Genomic DNA, 20,141 nt, shown 5'->3' with positions numbered 1-20,141 from the left:
ATGCTGCTGATCCGCCTCCGCTTGGGATGGTTTCCTGTGGACGGGACTCTCGCTGCTGTCTTGGATCCGCTTTGAACTGAACTCTCGCGGCTGTGTTGGAGCCACTATGGATTGAACTTTCACAGTATCATGTTAGACCCGCTCGACATCCATTGCTTTCGGTCCCCTAGAGGGGGGGGGTTGCCCACATCTGAGGTCCTCCCCAAGGTTTCTCATAGTCAGCATTGTCACTGGCGTCCCACTGGATGTGAATTCTCCCTGCCCACTGGGTGTGAGTTTTCCTTGCCCTTTTGTGGGTTCTTCCCAGGATGTTGTAGTCGTAATGATTTGTGCAGTCCTTTGAGACATTTGTGATTTGGGGCTATATAAATAAACATTGATTGATTGATTGATCTCCTGGCTGGCCTGGGAACGCCTCAGGATCCCCCGGCAGGAGCTGGACCAAGTGGTTGGGGAGAGGTGAGTCTGGGCTTCCTTGCTTAGGCTGCTGCCCCCGCGTCCTGACTTTAGATAAGCGGAACATGGATGGATGTTCGGTGCGTATAAAAGCACAGAATTGGGTCCACATCCCTACCCTTGATGCTTTTTTAGTTATGTTTGTAAAGTCTGTCTTTTTGTTGTTGTTCATCTGTATTATTGTATCTGCTGGAAGGCCCTGGAGCGTTTTTTTTTTAGTGGAAGTGTTACAGCTGGAAGTAGGCCACAAATGAACAGATGTGCTAGAAAGCCATCATTCGCCACACACAAGGTAAACACACACGCCGTGCCGCCTCGCGTCGAAATTCATCATCCCATTTTTTTTTTTGGGGCCTCCTTTTTTTTTTTCTCTAATTGGCTCGCAACGTGAAACAATAATTGGCAGGACTTTTTTCGGCTTCCAGCCAGGAAACGCAGATATGAACGCATCCTCTCTTCTCCTTCCTTTTTTTTTTTTTGGTTTTACTCCTCTGTTTGCTTCCTGGCTTCCGACGCCTATTTGCAGACAATAAGCTAATCCTGTCTTCTTCTTCTTTTTCATTTTCTCCCCTCGTAGGCCGCTTTTTTTTTTTTTGTCTCTCTCTCTGGCATGCTTTCTAGAATTATGGAATTAGGGCAGTGCTCCCCGTCTCCATTAATGAGCAGGAGCATGATGAAAGAGCTTGATCTTGACTTGAATGTGGCATCCGTACTCGCTCTTACACACACACACACACACACACACACACACACACACACACACACACACACACACATTCATTATACCTTACAAAGCAGAGGGAAATTTTTTGCTCTTCAAGCACTGTTGGACGTGGCGTGAAATGATAAGTCAGGAAAAGTTAACTACGTGACACACACACACACACACACACACACACACACACACACACACACACACACACACACACACACACACACACACACACACACACAGATGGGCCATGTGTTATAGCTGAATAATGCATGTTGTGTAGACTCTATAAAAGATACATGGAAAGGCAGAGCCGGCGCATCTTTTTCAACACACACTCCAACCGCTTCTCCCGGTGAAGCGGTTAGAGTGGCCTTTCACATTATTAAGGTGGTCCGCAACGTCATTTAATTTGGCCCGCCACGTTATTCAATGTCACCTGCCGGCTGCCAAAATCATTAAACCTGGTCCTCCACGTCATTTAAAGTGATCTGCCGAATTGTTTAAAGTGGACCACCACGTCATTCAAAGTGGTCTCCCACGCCATTTAAAGTGGTCCTCCACTTCAATTTAGTCTTCCACATCATTTAAGTGGCCCACCACATCTCTTACTATGATCTCCCACATAATCTAACGTGGTCTCCCACATCATTTAGTGTGGCCCACCACGTCATTCAATGTGTCTTCCATATCATTTACTATGGTCTCCCACATAATCTAACGTGGTCTCCCACGTCATTTGTTGTGGCCCACCACATCATTCAATGTGGTCTCCCCCATGACAAAAGTGGCCCACCACACCATTTAATGTGGTCCTCCACATCAATTTAGTCTTCCACATAATTTAATGTGGCCATCTACATCATTTACTATGGTCTCCCACATAATCTAACATGGTCTCCCACATCATTTAATGTGGCCCACCCCACCATTTAATGTGGTCTTTCACATCAATTACTGTGGCCCACCACATCATTTACTATGGTCTCCCACATAATCTAACGTGGTCTCCAACATCATTTAATGTGGCCCACCCCACCCTTTAATGTGGCCTTCCACATCAATTACCGTGGCCCACCACGTCACTTACCATGGTCTCCCACATAATCTAACGTGGTCTCCCACATCATTTAAGTGGCCCACCCCAACCTTTAATGTGGTCTTCCACATCAATTACTGTGGCCCACCACTTCATTTACTATGATCTCCCACATAATCTAACGTGGTCTCCCACATCATTTAATGTGGCCCACCATTTAATGTGGTCTTCCACATCAATTACAGTGGCCCACCACATCATTTACTATGGTCACCCACATAATCTAACGTGGTCTCCCACATCATTTAAGTTGGCCCACCCCACCATCTAATGTGGTCTTCCACGTCAATTACCGTGACCCACCACTTCATTTACTATGATCTCCCACATAATTGTATGTGGTCTCCCACATCATTTAATGTGGCCCAACACACCATTTGATGTGGTCTTCCACGTCAATTACTGTGGCCCACCACATCATTTACTATGATCTCCCACATAATTTTGTGGTCTCCCACATCATTTAATGTGGCCCAAAACACCATTTGATGTGGTCTTCCACGTCAATTACCGTGGCCCACCACATCATTTACTATGATCTCCCACATAACTTTGTGGTCTCCCACATCATTTAAGTGGCCCACCCCACCATTTAATGTGGTCTTCCACATCAATTACTGTGGCCCACCACATCATTTACTATGATCTCCCACATAATTTTGTGGTCTCCCACATCATTTAATGTGGCCCACCCCACCCTTTAATGTGGTCTTCCGCATCAATTACTGTGGCCCACCACATCATTCACTATGGTCTCCCACATAATCTAACGTGGTCTCCCACGACATTTAATGTGGCCCATCCCACCCTTTAATGTGGTCTTCCACATCATTTAATGTGGCCCAACACACCATTTAATGTGGTCTTCCACGTCAATTACTGTGGCCCACCACGTCATTTACTATGGTCTCCCACATAATCTATCGTGGTCTCCCACATCATTTAACGTGGCCCAACACACCATTTGATGTGGTCTTCCACGTCAATTACTGTGGCCCACCACTTCATTTACTATGATCTCCCACATAATTTTATGTGGTCTCCCACATCATTTAATGTGGCCCAACACACCATTTAACGTGGTCTTCCACATCAATTACTGTGGCCCACCACGTCATTTACTCTGGTCTCCCACTTAATCTATCATGTTCTCCCACATCATTTAATGTGGCCCACCCCACCCTTTAATGTGCTCTTCCACATCAATTACTGTGGCCCACCACATCATTCACTATGGTCTCCCACATAATCTAACGTGGTCTCCCACGTCATTAAAGTGGCCCATCCCACCCTTTAATGTGGTCTTCCACGTCAATTACTGTGGCCCACCACATCATTTACTATGGTCTCCCACATAATCTAACGTGGTCTCCCACGTCATTTAATGTGGCCCAACACACCATTTGACGTGGTCTTCCACATCAATTACTGTGGCCCACCACGTCACTTACCATGGTCTCCCACATAATCTAACGTGGTCTCCCACATCATTTAAGTGGCCCACCCCAACCTTTAATGTGGTCTTCCACATCAATTACTGTGGCCCACCACTTCATTTACTATGATCTCCCACATAATCTAACGTGGTCTCCCACATCATTTAATGTGGTCTTCCACATCAATTACAGTGGCCCACCACATCATTTACTATGATCTCCCACATAATCTAACGTGGTCTCCCACATCATTTAATGTGGCCCACCCCACCAATTAATGTGGTCTTCCACATCAATTACTGTGCCCCACCACATCATTTACTATGGTCTCCCACATAATCTAACGTGGTCTCCCACATCATTTAATGTGGCCCACCATTTAATGTGGTCTTCCACATCAATTACTGTGACCCACCACATCATTTACTATGGTCTCCCACATAATCTAATGTGGTTCCCCCCGTCATTTAATGTGGCCCACCCCACCATTTAATGTGGTCTTCCACGTCAATTACTGTGGCCCACCACATCATTTACTATGGTCTCCCACATAATCTAACGTGGTCTCCCACGTCATTTAAAGTGGCCCACCCCACCCTTTAATGTGGTCTTCCTCATCAATTACCGTGGCCCACCACGTCATTTACTATGGTCACCCACATAATCTAACGTGGTCTCCAACATCATTTAATGTGGCCCACCCCACCATTTAATGTGGTCTTTCACGTCAATTACTGTGGCCCACCACATCATTTACTATGGTCTCCCACATAATCTAACATGGTCTCCCACATCATTTAATGTGGCCCACCCCACCCTTTAATGTGGTCTTCCACATCAATTACTGTGGCCTTCCACATCAATTACTGTGGCCCACCACATCATTTACTATGGTCTCCCACATAATCTAATGTGGCCTCCCACGTCATTTAATGTGGCCCAACACACCATTTGACGTGGTCTTCCACATCAATTACTGTGGCCCACCACGTCATTTACCATGGTCTCCCACATAATCTAACGTGGTCTCCCACGTCATTTAATGTGGCCCACCACACCCTTTAACGTGGTCTGCCACTTCATTCAATGGGGTCTTCCACATTGTCATGATTCGCTACTCGGATCATGGCATATTCTGGTTTTGTCCCGTTTTGTATATCACATCCTGTTTGTTATTTGACTTCCTTAGTTCCTGGTGGCACTTCCTGTTTTGTTCCGTTGCCTAGTTACGTATTCGTGTCACCTGCCTTGTGTTTCTCACGCGCACCTGCTTTCTGATTACCTCCCTATTTAAGCCTGCCTTTGTTTGCCATTCGGCCTCGCAGTGTAACTTTTGATGCAACAGGTGACGTCGTTTTCTCTTACTATGATCTCCCACATAATTTTATGTGGTCTCCCACATCATTTAATGTGGCCCAACACACCATTTGATGTGGTCTTCCACGTCAATTACTGTGGCTCACCACATCATTTACTATGGTCTCCCACATAATTTTGTGGTCTCCCACATCATTTAATGTGGCCCAACACACCATTTGATGTGGTCTTCCGCATCAATTACTGTGGCCCACCACTTCATTTACTATGGTCTCCCGCATAATCTAACGTGGTCTCCCACATCATTTAAGTGGCCCACTCCAACCTTTAATGTGGTCTTCCGCATCAATTACTGTGGCCCACCACATCATTCACTATGGTCTCCCGCATAATCTAACGTGGTCTCCCACATCATTTAATGTGGCCCACCCCACCCTTTAATGTGGTCTTCCTCATCAATTACCGTGGCCCACCACTTCATTTACTATGGTCTCCCACATAATCTAACGTGGTCTCCCACATCATTTAATGTGGCCCAACACACCATTTGACGTGGTCTTCCACATCAATTACTATGGCCCACCACGTCATTTACCATGGTCTCCCACATAATCTAACGTGGTCTCCCACATCATTTAAGTGGCCCACCCCAACCTTTAATGTGGTCTTCCACATCAATTACTGTGGCCCACCACTTCATTTACTATGATCTCCCACATAATCTAACGTGGTCTCCCACATCATTTAATGTGGCCCACCATTTAATGTGGTCTTCCACGTCAATTACAGTGGCCCACCACATCATTTACTATGATCTCCCACATAATCTAACGTGGTCTCCCACATCATTTAATGGGGCCCACCCCACCATTTAATGTGGTCTTCCACATCAATTACAGTGGCCCACCACATCATTTACTATGGTCTCCCACATAATCTAACGTGGTCTCCCACATCATTTATCGTGGCCCACCCCACCATTTAATGTGGTCTTCCACATCAATTACTGTGGCCCACCACATCATTTACTATGGTCTCCCACATAATCTAATGTGGTTCCCCCCGTCATTTAATGTGGCCCACCCCACCATTTAACGTGGTCTTCCACATCAATTACTGTGGCCCACCACGTCATTTACTATGGTCTCCCACATAATCTATCGTGGTCTCCCACGTCATTTAATGTGGCCCACCCCACCCTTTAATGTGGTCTTCCACATCAATTACTGTGGCCTTCCACATCAATTACCATGGCCCACCACATCATTTACTATGGTCTCCCACATAATCTAATGTGGCCTCCCACATCATTTAATGTGGCCCAACACACCATTTGACGTGGTCTTCCACATCAATTACCGTGGCCCACCACGTCATTTACCATGGTCTCCCACATAATCTAACGTGGTCTCCCACGTCATTTAATGTGGCCCACCACACCCTTTAACGTGGTCTGCCACTTCATTCAATGGGGTCTTCCACATTGTCATGATTCGCTACTCGGATCATGGCATATTCTGGTTTTGTCCCGTTTTGTATATCACATCCTGTTTGTTATTTGACTTCCTTAGTTCCTGGTGGCACCTCCTGTTTTGTTCCGTTGCCTAGTTACGTATTCGTGTCACCTGCCTTGTGTTTCTCACGCGCACCTGCTTTCTGATTACCTCCCTATTTAAGCCTGCCTTTGTTTGCCATTCGGCCTCGCAGTGTAACTTTCGATGCAACAGGTGACGTCGATATCTCTTACTATGATCTCCCACATAATTTTACGTGGTCGCCCACATCATTTAATGTGGCCCACCACACCATGTAATGTGTCTTCCACATCATTTACTATGGTCTCCCACATAATCTAACGTGGTCTCCCACATCATTTAATGTGGCCCACCACGTCATTCAATGTGGTCTCCCACATGACCAATGTGGCCCACCACACCATTTAATGTGGTCCACCACGTCAATTTAGTCTTCCACATCATTTAAGGTGGCTCACCACATCTCTTACTATGATCTCCCACATAATTTTACGTGGTCTCCCACATCATTAAAGTGGCCCACCACACCATGTAATGTGTCTTCCACATCATTTACTATGGTCTCCCACATAATCTAACGTGGTCTCCCACATCATTAAAAGTGGCCCACCACGTCATTCAATGTGGTCTACCACATGACCAATGTGGCCCACCACGTCAATGTAGTCTTCCACATCAATTACTGTGGCCCACCACATCATTTACTATGATCTCCCACATAATTTTATGTGGTCTCCCACATGACCAATGTGGCCCACCACACCATTTAATGTGGTCCTCCACGCCAATGTAGTCTTCCACATCATTTACTGTGGCCCACCACATCATTTACTATGATCCCCACATAATTGTATGTGGTCTCCCACATCATTTAATGTGGCCCACCCCACCATTTAATGTGGTCTTTCACATCAATTACTGTGGCCCACCACATCATTTACTATGGTCTCCCACATAATCTAACGTGGTCTCCAACATCATTTAATGTGGCCCACCCCACCATTTAATGTGGTCTTCCACATCATTTACTATGGTCTCCCACATAATCTAACGTGGTCTCCCACATCATTTAATGTGGCCCACCACACCTTTTAATGTGGTCTGCCACTTCATTCAATAGGGTCTTCCACATTGTCGTGATCCGCTACTCGGATCATGGCATATTCTGGTTTTGTTCTGTTTTGTATATCACATCCTGTTTGTTATTTGACTTCCTTAGTTCCTGGTGGCACTTCCTGTTTTGTTCCATTGCCTAGTTACGTATTCGTGTCACCTGCCTTGTGTTTCTGAGCACCTGCTTTCTGATTACCTCCCTATTTAAGCCTGCCTTTGCTTGCCGTTCGGCCTCGCAGTGTAACTTTCGATGCAACAGGTGACGTCGTTATCCCCGCTTGTGGTAACTACTTTTGATGCTCGTCCGCTTCCACGCTATTCACTTGTATATTTCCCTAGCTCACATGCTAGGGTCTTTTGTTCTTTCTAGCTCACATGCTAGTTCTGTTGGTTTGTCTGTAGTGCCTTTGTGCAAGTCTTTTTGTTCTTAGTCTATTTTTGTAGTTGTAAATAAATCCTCATTCTTACCTTCACGCTGTGTCCATTCTCCGCTGAATCCACGAGAGAACGCAACCACACCTCGATGTCATTTAATGTGGTCTGCCACATTATTTGAAGTATCTTGCCATATTCTTCAAAGTGGTCTTCCACATCATTTATTTGGGCCCGCGACATCATTCCCTCTGAGGGTAGCCATAATTACGAAGTGGCCATCAATAAAAACGAGTTCGACACCCCGGCTCTCGATCCACTTCAGATGTATCTGTCAGTAGAACTTTGTTGGTTTTATTCATGTTTTAAACCCTTTTTGTTCGAGAATATCCAAGACAAAATATGCAATATTGCCCCCTCAAAAAATATTTCAAAGTGGATTGTTTGATGTGTGATAATTTGAGCCTTAAATAGGTCAATTAAATAAATAAAGCCAATAAATAAAGTACTATCTAATCTAATCTAATTTTTCATGTCAACATTGATTTTGAGTCATTATTATTTTTTGAGCAATCATTTAAGTCTCACCTTAAAACTCATTTGTATACTCTAGCCTTTAAATAGACTCCCTTTTTAGACCAGTTGATCTGCCGTTTCTTTTCTTTTTCTCCTATGTCCCACTCTCCCTTGTGGAGGGGGTCCGGTCCGATCCGGTGGCCATGTACTGCTTGCCTGTGTATCGGTTGGGGACATCTCTGCGATGCTGATCCGCCTCCACTTGGGATGGTTTCCTGCTGGCTCCGCTGTGAACGGGACTCTCGCTGCTGTGTTGGATCCGCTTTGGACTGGACTCTTGCGACTGTGTTGGATCCATTGTGGATTGAACTTTCACAGTATCATGTTAGACCCGCTCGACATCCATTGCTTTCCTCCTCTCCAAGGTTCTCATAGTCATCATTGTCACCGATGTCCCACTGGGTGTGAGTTTTCCTTGCCCTTATGTGGGCCTACCGAGGATGTCGTGGTGGTTTGTGCAGCCCTTTGAGACACTAGTGATTTAGGGCTATATAAGTAAACATTGATTGATTGATTGATTGATTGACCGTTTAAAAAAAAATTTCCATTAAAAGTCTCAGGGATCCAAAATGGCCCGCCTCATAAAAGTGTTAAAACTAACTTTTTTTTTTTTTTTTTTACTTTCAACCCACAATTTTTAGATGAACTTCACATTCATCCGTTGTTTGCAAGTTTTGATTTTTTTCATAGTTTTTTTTTATTTTTATATTTTAGGGATCCAAAATGGCCCCACTTATTAATCAATCAATCAATGTTCATTTATATAGCCCTAAATCACTAGTGTCTCAAAGGGCTGCAAAAACCACTACGACATCCTCGGTACGCCCACATAAGGGCAAGGAAAACTCACACCCAGTGGGACGTCGGTGACAGTAACAATGATGACTATGAGAAAACCTTGGAGAGGACCACATATGTGGGCAACCCCCGCCTCTCTAAGGGACCGAAAGCAATGGATGTCGAGCGGGTCTAACATGATACTGTGAAAATTCAATCCATAATGGATCCAACACAGCCGCGAGAGTCCCGTCCACAACAGAGCCAGCAGGAAACCATCCCAAGCGGAGGCGGATCAGCAGCGCAGAGATGTTCCCAATCGATACACAGGCGAGCGGTCCATCCTGGGTCCCGACTCTGGACAGCCAGTACTTCATCCATGGTCATCGGACCGGACCCCCTCCACAGGGGAGAGTGGGACATAGAAGAAAAATAAAAGAAACGGCAGATCAACTGGTCTAAAAAGGGAGTCTATTTAAAGGCTAGAGTATACAAATGAGTTTTAAGGTGAGACTTAAATGCTTCTACTGAGGTGGCATCTCGAACTGTTACCAGGAGGGCATTCCAGAGTACTGGAGCCCGAAATGAAAACGCTCTATAGCCCGCAGACTTTTTTTGGGCTTTGGGAATCACTAATAAGCCGGAGTCCTTTGAAGGCAGATTTCTTGCCGGGACATATGGTACAATACAATCGGCAAGATAGGATGGAGCTAGACCGTGTAGTATTTTATACGTAAGTAGTAAAACCTTAAAGTCACATCTTAAGTGCACAGGAAGCCAGTGCAGGTGAGCCAGTATAGGTATATATGTATGTATATATGTATATAAAGGTATATACAGTATAGGTATATATGTATGTATATATGTATATAAAGGTATATACAGTATAGGTATATATGTATGTATATATGTATATAAAGGTATATACAGTATAGGTATATATGTATGTATATATGTATATAAAGGTATATACAGTATAGGTATATATGTATATATGTATATAAAGGTATATACAGTATAGGTATATATGTATGTATATATGTATATAAAGGTATATACAGTACAGGCGTAATGTGATCAAACTTTCTTGTTCTTGTCAAAAGTCTAGCAGCCGCATTTTGTACCAACTGTAATCTTTTAATGCTAGACATGGGGAGACCCGAAAATAATACGTTACAGTAGTCGAGGCGAGACATAACAAACGCATGGATAATGATCTCAGCGTCTTTAGTGGACAGAATGGAGCGAATTTTAGCGATATCACGGAGATGAAAGAAGGCCGTTTTAGTAACGCTTTTAATGTGTGCCTCAAAGGAGAGAGTTGGGTCGAAGATAATACCCAGATTCTTTACCGTGTCGCTTTGTTTAATTGTTTGGTTGTCAAATGTTAGAGTTGTATTATTAAATAGAGGTCGGTGTCTAACAGGACCGATAATCAGCATTTCCGTTTTTTGGGCGTCGAGTTGCAAAAAGTTAGCGGACATCCATTGTTTAATTTCATTAAGACACGCCTCCAGCTGACTACAATCCGGCGTGTTGGTCAGCTTTAGGGGCATGTAAAGTTGGGTGTCATCAGCATAACAGTGAAAGCTAACACCGTATTTGCGTATGATGTCACCTAGCGGCAGCATGTAGATGCTGAAGAGTGCAGGGCCAAGGACCGAACCCTGGGGAACTCCACACGTTACCTTAACGTAGTCCGAGGTCACATTGTTATGGGAGACACACTGCATCCTATCAGTAAGATAAGAGTTAAACCAAGACAGGGCTAAGTCTGACATACCAATTCGTGTTTTGATACGCTCTAATAAAATATTATGATCGACGGTATCGAAAGCAGCGCTAAGATGGAGGAGCAGCAACATAGATGACGCATCAGAATCCATCGTTAGCAACAGATCATTAGTCATTTTTGCGAGGGCTGTCTCCGTATTTGCCCTGAAACCGGATTGAAAGGTTTCACAGAGATTGTTAGACGCTAAGTGTTCATTTAGCTGCTCTGCAACAATTTTTTCGAGGATTTTCGAAATAAAGGGAAGGTGAGACACCGGTCGGTAGTTTACCATGAGGTCAGGATCGAGGTTAGGTCTTTTAAGGAGAGGATGAATAACCGCTTTTTTGAATGCTAGGGGAACAGTGCCCGAGGAAAGTGATAAGTTTATAATGTGGAGTGTGCTAATCAGACATATTTGGTCACGGGATGACTGCAAGCTAATCGATGCTAACATGCTATTTAGGCTAGCTGTATGTACATATTGCATCATTATGCCTCATTTGTAGCTATATTTGCATCCAGCCTTTCCCTCCACCCACATTTAATGCCAAACAAACACATACCAATCGTTGGTTAGAAGGCGATCGCCGAATTCGTGCCCGCTTCCTCCCGTGCCGTTGTCTGTCGTGATGTGGCGCAATAGCTTCAGTTTCTTCTTCAATTTCGTTTTCGCTACCTGCCTCCATACTCCAACCATCCGTTTCAATGCATGCAAAATCTGTTGAATCGCTTACGGCGCTGAAATCCGAGTCTGAATCCAAGCTAATATCGCTATACCTTTCTGTGCTATCCGCCATGTTTGTTTCTGTGTGGTCACGCTGTGACGTCACAGGATAATTGACGGGTGGATATACTGATGGTAAAAATCAGGCACTTTGAAGCCGTTTTTCGGGATATTGCATGATGGGTAAAATTTTGGGAAAATTTTCGAAAAATAAAATATGTCACTGGGAACTGATTTTTATTGGTTTTAACCCTTCAGAAATGGTGATAATGTTCCCCTTTAAAATCATTATATTGACAGATAAACCTAATGTTGATCTAGAGATTTAAAACTTGAATAGTTAAAAAAAAAATACTGAATAATGACACATTTTTAATATTTTTTCGACCTAAACCCTTTGGGGTCCCTGAGATCAAGTCTGAGTGGAGGCCGAAATGTATATTTTTTATACATATACTGTATTGTTTTGTTTTTAAATAAAAAATATCAAAATGGCCCCCGCTTGCTTTGATTTTTCAGTGTGTGGCCCTCAGAGGATAAAGTTTGGACACCCCTAACTTACATGCTGACGTAATGGTCGGCACGTTGGACTCAATGCTGGCAATAAATCGAAATAAATGGTCAGCGATTTCAATGTTTATTTATATAGCCCCAAATCACAAATGTCTCAAAGGACTGCACAAATCATTACGACTACAACATCCTCGGAAGAACCCACAAAAGGGCAAGGAAAACTCACACCCAGTGGGCAGGGAGAATTCACATCCAGTGGGACGTCAGTGACAATGCTGACTATGAGAAACCTTGGAGAGGACCTCAGATGTGGGCAACCCCCCCCCTCTAGGGGACCGAAAGCAATGGATGTGGAGCGGGTCTAACATGATACTGTGAAAGTTCAATCCATAGTGGCTCCAACACAGCCGCGAGAGTTCAGTTCAAGCGGATCCAAGACAGCAGCGAGAGTCCCGTCCACAGGAAACCATCCCAAGCGGAGGCGGATCAGCAACGTAGAGATGTCCCCAATCGATACAGACGAGCGGTCCATCCTGGGTCTCGACTCTGGACAGCCAGTACTTCATCCATGGTCATCGGACCGGACCCCCTCCACAAGGGAGGGGGGGACATAGGAGAAAGAAAAGAAGCGGCAGATCAACTGGTCTAAAAAGGAGGTCTATTTAAAGGCTAGAGTATACAGATGAGTTTTAAGGTGAGACTTAAATGCTTCTACTGAGGTAGCATCTCGAACTGTTACCGGGAGGGCATTCCAGAATACTGGAGCCCGAACGGAAAACGCTCTATAGCCCGCAGACTTTTTTTGGGCTCTAGGAATCACTAATAAGCCGGAGTCTTTTGAACGCAGATTTCTTGCCGGGACATATGGTACAATAAGATTTGTGGTTTAAGGCATTAATAAGTGAATTACTGTGCAAGGTTGTCAACATTAAGAAAGAAAAGAGGGCAATGCTGCACTCATGTGGAGAAAAGGAGCAAGGTCACTTTACTTCCGGAGTGTCAAGATTGCACACGCCTCCCATCATGTGTGGCGTTCAAACGCACAGTTGATCCTGCCGTTATACATTTTTAGGTTAAATAATCTATTTTCATATATTAAAACTGGGAATATGTCATATAAAGGCGTATAATGCATTCATGTAACGATTTTGATTCTCATTTTTAAGTCTTAAATAACTTATTTTACACTTGTTTGCACTCTCTGGGGTGTGAAAGCGTGATTTCCGACAGTCCCTGAAAGCACCATCCTCGTCGACTCGGCTGGAGGGCAAGCGAAGTGAAGGAATCCACAATCCACAAGTTGTCCCAGCGCCAAGTTCGCATACCTGACTCAAGGAGGAGGTAAAAGCCTCGACGCGGGAAGGTTTGCCGGTAAGTATCGACCTCCCCTTCCGTGACTTTATCTTCCTCGCCGCCTCTCTCGCCATTGTTGTGTTGGGTTGTCAGGGAAAGCGGAAGTAGCTTAGTGTTAGCTTGTCGGCTAGTGAGGCGCCTTGCCCGGACTCTGTTGACAACTCTTCCCACTATGTAAGTCATCTTTTATACTCTCAAAACATGCTTGGTCTTATTTAATATATAAAGTGTCTTAACTTCTATGTATATCCTTTTTTATTTGATGTCTTGTCGTTAATGCGAACGTCACCTGTTTGTCGAGTGAAGCTCAAATTCACACTTTATTTCTCGCGAGATTAACACCTGTAACATACCGGAAGTGATTGATATATAGCTGATTTTATGTAATTAAATTGGCAATTATAGTGTACAATAAAATGTTTTTTTTGTTTGTTTTAAAAAAATACAACTTTAAAGGTCTACTGAAATGAGATGTTCTTATTTAAACGGGGATAGCAGGTCCATTTTATGTGTCATACTTGATCATTTTGCGATATTGCTATATTTTTGCTGAAAAGATTTAGTAAAGAACATCCACGATAAAGTTCGCAACATTTGGTCGCTAATAAAAAAGCCTTGCCTGTACCGGAAGTAGCAGACGATGTGCGTGTGACGTCACGGGTTGTAAGGCTCCTCACATCTGAACTTTCTTTACAACTTGAGCCACCAGCAGTAAGAGCAATTCGGACTGAGAAAGCGACGATTTCCCCATTAGTTTGAGCGAGGGTGAAATATTTGTGGATGAGGAAAGTTAGAGTGAAGGACGGCGTGGCGAAGTTGGGAGAGTGGCCGTGCCAGCAACCTGAGGGTTCCCGGTTCAATCCCCACCTTCTACCAACCTCGTCACGATATGTTGTGTCCTTGAGCAAGACACTTCACCCATGCTCCTGATGGTTCGTGGTTAGGGCCTTGCATGGCAGCTCCCGCCATCAGTGTGTGAATGTGTGTGTGTATGGGTGAATGTGGAAATAGTGTCAAAGCGCTTTGAGTACCTTGAAGGTAGAAAAGCGCTATACAAGTATAACCCATTTACCATTTATTAAAAATTAAAAAATAAAAAAAGAGAGAAAAGGCGACGGCTCCAGGCGGCGGCAGTGGGAGATTCAGACGTATTTAGACACATTTACTATGATAATTCTGGAAAATCCCTTATCTGCTTATTATGTTAATATTATTTTAGTGAGATTATAAAGTCATACTTGTTTATAATGTGAGCCACCAGCAGTAAGAGCAATTCAGACCAAGAAAGCGACGATTTCCCCATTAGTTTGAGCAATGATGAAAGATTCGTGGATGAGGAAAGTTAGAGTGAAGCACTATTAAAAATAAAAAAATAAAAAAGAGAGAAAAGGCGACGGCTCCAGGCGGTGGCAGTGGGAGAGATTCAGACGTATTTAGACACATTTACTAGGATAATTCTGGAAAATCCCTTATCTGCTTATTGTGTTAATAGTATTTTAGTGAGATTATAAAGTCATACTTGTTTATAATGTGAGCCACCAGCAGTAAGAGCAATTCGGACCAAGAAAGCGTCGATTTCCTCATTAGTTTGAGCGAGGATGAAAGATTCATGGATGGGGAAAATAGAGTGAAGCACTATTAAAAATGAAAAAAGAGAGAAAAGGCGACGGCTCCAGGGGGGGGCAGTGCGAGAGATTCAGACGTATTTAGACACATTTACTATGATAATTCTGGAAAATCCCTCATCTGCTTATTGTGTTAATAGTATTTTAGTGAGATTATAAAGTCATACTTGTTTATAATGTGGGCCACCAGCAGTAAGAGCAATTCGGACCGAGAAAGTGACGATTTCCCCATTAGTTTGAGCGAGGATGAAAGATTCGTAGATGAGCAAAGTTAGGGTGAAGCACTAAAAAAAAATAATAATAAAAAAAAAAAAGAGAGAGAGAAAAGGCGACGGCTCCAGGCAGCGGCAGTGGGAAAGTTTCAGGCGTAATTAGACACATTTACTAAGATAATTCTGTAAAATCCCTTATCTGCTTATTGTGTTAATAGTACTTTAATGAAATTATAAAGTCAGACCTGAAAGTCAGATGGCTGCGGTGACGCCAGTTCTCGTGTTCTGAGAAGCCGAGGAGCCAAGATCACAGCTGCCTTTTTGAGCTGCAGGATGAGGTCGCGTAATCCACTCAAGTCTCCGGTAAGAGCCGACTTAATATCACAATTTTCCCATCCCAAAACTTGCTGGTTGACATAGAGAAACATGTTCGCTTGACCGGTCTGTGTTACCTATTCAGTGCCCTGGTGGTTAGAGTGTCCGCCCTGAGATGGGTAGGTCGTGAGTTCAACTCCCGGCCGAGTCATACCGAAGACTATAAAAATGGGACCCATTACCTTCCTGCTTGGCACTCAGCATCAAGGGTTGGAATTGGGGTTTAAATCACCATAAATGATTCCCGGGCGCTGCACCGCTGCTGCCCACTGCTCCCCTCACCTCCCAGGGGGTGATCAAGGGTGATGGGTCAAATGCAGAGCATAATTTCGCCACATCTAGTATGTGTGTGACAATCATTGGTACTTTAAACTTTAAAGCTTCACAACAAATAAAGAAACACCGGCTGTGTTTTGGTGCTAAAAGCAGCTGCAATCCACCGCTTTCCAACAACAGCATTCTTCTTTGACGTCTCCATTATTAATTGAACAAATTGCAAAAGATTCAGCAACACAGATGTCCAAAATACTGTGTAATTATGCGATGAAAAGAGACTACTTTTAGCCACCATGTGTGGTGCTGGGCTAATATGTCCCCTCCAACCCGAGACGTCACAAACACGCGTCATCATTGCGCGACTTTTTCAACAAAAAACTCTGCGGGAAATTAAAATTGTAATTTAGTAAACTAAAGCGGCTGTATTGGCATGTGTTGCAATGTTAATATTTCATCATTGATATATAAACTATCAGACTGCGTGGTCGCTAGTAGTGGCTTTCAGTAGGACTTTAATGCGAGTGTCACCTGTTTGTCGAGTGACCCTCAAATTTACACTTTATTTCTCGCAATATTAACACCTGTAACATACCGGAAGTGATTAAAATAAAGCTGATTTTATGTAATTAAATTGGCAATTATAGTGTACAGTAAAATAAAATGTTTTTTTTGTTTGTTTTCAAAAATCAACTCCAAATAGCAGTTTTATCAATCAATCATCCATCCATCTTCTTCCTCTTATCTGAGGTCGGGTCGCGGGGGCAGCAGCCTAAGCAGGGAAGACCAGACTTCCCTCTCCCCAGTCACTTCGTCTAGCTCAGGGGTCACCAACCTTTTTGAAAGCAAGAGCTACTTCTTGGGTACTGATTAATGCGAAAGGCTACCAGTTTGATACACACTAATAGCCAATTTGCTCAATTTACCTTTAATAAATAAATCTATATATATTTAAAAGAAAAATGGGTATTTCTGTCTGTCATTCCGTCGTACATTTTTTTTCCTTTTACAGAAGGTTTTTGTAGAGAATAAATGATGAAAAAACACTTAATTGAACGGTTTTAATAGTAGAAAACAGGGAAAAAATGAAAATTAAATTTGAAACATAGTTTATCTTCAATTTCGACTCTTTAAATTCAAAATTCAACCGAAAAAAGAAGAGAAAAACTAGTTAATTTGAATATTTTTGAAAAAATTAAAAACAGAATTTATGGAACATCATGAGTAATTTTTCCTGATTAAGATTAATTTTAGAATTTTGATGACATGTTTTAAATACGTTAAAATCCAATCTGCACTTTGTTAGAATATATAACAAATTGGACCAAGCTATATTTCCAACAAAGATAAATCATTATTTCTTCTAGATTATCCAGAACAAAAATTTTCAAAGAAATTCAAAAGACTTTGAAATAAGATTTAAATTAGATTCTACAGATTTTCTAGATTTGCCAGAATATTTTTTTTTAATTTTAATCATAAGTTTGAAGAAATATTTGACAAATATTCTTCGTCGAAAAAACAGAAGCTAAAATGAAGAATTAAATTAAAATTTATTTATTATTCTTTACAATAAAAAAAAAAATGTATTTGAACATTGATTTAAATTGTCAGGAAAGAAGAGGAAGGAATTTAAAAAGTAAAAAGGTATATGTGTTTAAAAATCCTAAAATCATTTTTAAGGTGGTATTTTTTCTCTAAAATTGTCTTTCTGAAAGTAAAGCAAAGTAAAAAAAATTAATGAATTTATTTAAATACGTGAAAACCAAGTCTTTAAAATATTTTCTTGGATTTTCAAATTCTATTTGAGTTTTGTCTCTCTTAGAATTAAAAATGTGGAGCAAAGCGAGACCAGCTTGCTAGTAAATAAATACAATTTTAAAAAATAGAGGCAGCTCACTGGTAAGTGCTGCTATTTGAGCTATTTTTACAACAGGCCAGCAGGCGACTCATTTGGTCCTTACGGGCACCGCGTTGGTGACCCCTGGTCTAGCTCTTCCCTGGGGGGATCCCGAGGCGTTCCCAGGCCAGCCGGGAGACACAGTCTTCCTAACGTGTCCTGGGTCTTCCCCGTGGCCTCCTACCGGTTGGACGTGCCCTAAACACCTCCCTAGGGAGGCGTTCGGGTGGCATCCTGACCAGATGCCCGAACCACCTCATCAGGCTCCTCTCCATGTGGAGGAGCAGCGGCTTTACTTTGAGTTCCTCCCGGATGGCAGAGCTTCTCACCCTATCTCTAAGGGAGAAACTAATGAGGAAGCTCATTTCAACCGCTTGTACCCAAGATCTTGTCCTTTCGGTCATGACCCAAAGCTCATGACCATAGGTGAGGATGGGAACGTAGATCGACCGGTAAATTGAGAGCTTTGCCTTCCGGCTCAGCTCCTTCTCCACCACAACGGATGGATACAACGTCCGCATTACTGAAGACGCCGCACCGATCCGCCTGTCGATCTCACCATCCACTCTTCCCTCACTCGTGAACAAGACTCCTAGGTACTTGAACTCCTCCACTTGGGGCAGGGTCTCCTCCCCAACCCGGAGATGGCACTCCACCCTTTTCTGGGCGAAAACCATGGACTTGGACTTGGAGGTGCTGATCAATCAATCAATCAATCAATCAATCAATCAATCAATGTGTATTTATATAGCCCTAAATAAACCAGTGTCTCAAAGAACTGCACAAATCACAACGACATCCTCAGTAGAGCCCACATAAGGGCAAGGAAAACTCACCCCAGTATGATGACTATGAGAAACCTTGGAGAGGACCGCATATGTGGGCAACCGAAAGCAATGGATGTCGAGCGGGTCTAACATGATATTGTGAAAGTCCAATCCATAGTGGATCTTTCATAACCATGGGAGTCCAGTCCAAAGTGGATCTAATATAGTAGCGAGAGTCTCGTCCAAATTGGAGCCAGCGGGAAACCATCCCAAGCGGAGGCGGATCAGCAGCGCAGAGATGTCCCCAACCGATACACAGACGAGAGGTCCATCCTGGGTCCTGACTCTGGACGAGCGGTCCATTCTGGGTCCCGGCTCTAGACAGCCAGTACTTCATCCATGGCCACCGGACCGGACCCCCTCCACAAGGGAGAAGGGGACAGAGGTGAAAAAGAAAAGAAACGGCAGATCAACTGGTCTAAGAAGGGGGTCTATTTAAAGGCTAGAGTATACAAATGAGTTTTAAGATGAGACTTAAATGCTTGTACTTAGGTAGTATCTCAAACCGTAACCGGGAGGGCATTCCAGAGTACTGGAGCCCGAAATGAAAACGCTCTATAGCCCGCAGACTTTTTTTGGGCTCTAGGAATCACTAATAAGCCGGAGTCTTTTGAACGCAGATTTCTTGCCGGGACGTATGGTACAATACAATCGGCAAGATAGGATGGAGCTAGACCGTGTAGTATTTTATACGTAAGTAGTAAAACCTTAAAGTCACATCTTAAGTGCACAGGAAACCACTGCAGGTGAGCCAGTATATGTATGTATATATGTATATAAAGGTATATACAGTATAGGTATATATGTATGTATATATGTATATACAGGTATATACAGTATAGGTATATATGTATGTATATAAAGCTATATACAGTATAGGTATATATGTATGTATATATGTATATAAAGGTATATACAGTATAGGTATATATGTATGTATATATGTATATACAGTATAGGTATATATGTATGTATATAAAGCTATATACAGTATAGGTATATATGTATGTATATATGTATATACAGGTATATACAGTATAGGTATATATGTATGTATATATGTATATAAAGCTATATACAGTATAGGTATATATGTATGTATATATGTATATAAAGCTATATACAGTATAGGTATATATGTATGTATATATGTATATACAGGTATATACAGT

At 42.8% G+C, this 20,141-nt stretch overlaps 1 protein-coding gene across 2 annotated transcripts in view; it reads left to right on the top strand.

The window, feature by feature from the left end:
* The first annotated feature begins 13,615 nt into the window (after positions 1-13,615).
* The window catches only part of LOC133550173 (synaptosomal-associated protein 23-like), a 45,240-nt gene continuing 38,714 nt past the window's right edge, over positions 13,616-20,141 (top strand). Inside the window, exon 1 of one of the 2 annotated variants that reach the window (XM_061896280.1) lies at positions 13,616-13,775. Coding sequence is in view for 1 of the 2 variants with exons in the window: in XM_061896279.1 (XP_061752263.1) it covers positions 13,930-13,931 (2 nt within the window). In the remaining variant the exon portion in view is untranslated. The other variant, XM_061896279.1, reaches the window with a different exon arrangement.

Source organism: Nerophis ophidion, linkage group LG03 (genome assembly GCF_033978795.1).
Source record: "Nerophis ophidion isolate RoL-2023_Sa linkage group LG03, RoL_Noph_v1.0, whole genome shotgun sequence".
In the NCBI taxonomy this organism is placed as follows: domain Eukaryota; kingdom Metazoa; phylum Chordata; class Actinopteri; order Syngnathiformes; family Syngnathidae; genus Nerophis; species Nerophis ophidion.
The sequence above is the reverse complement of the archived record's forward strand: the minus strand, read 5'-3'. Positions and strand labels throughout refer to the sequence as shown.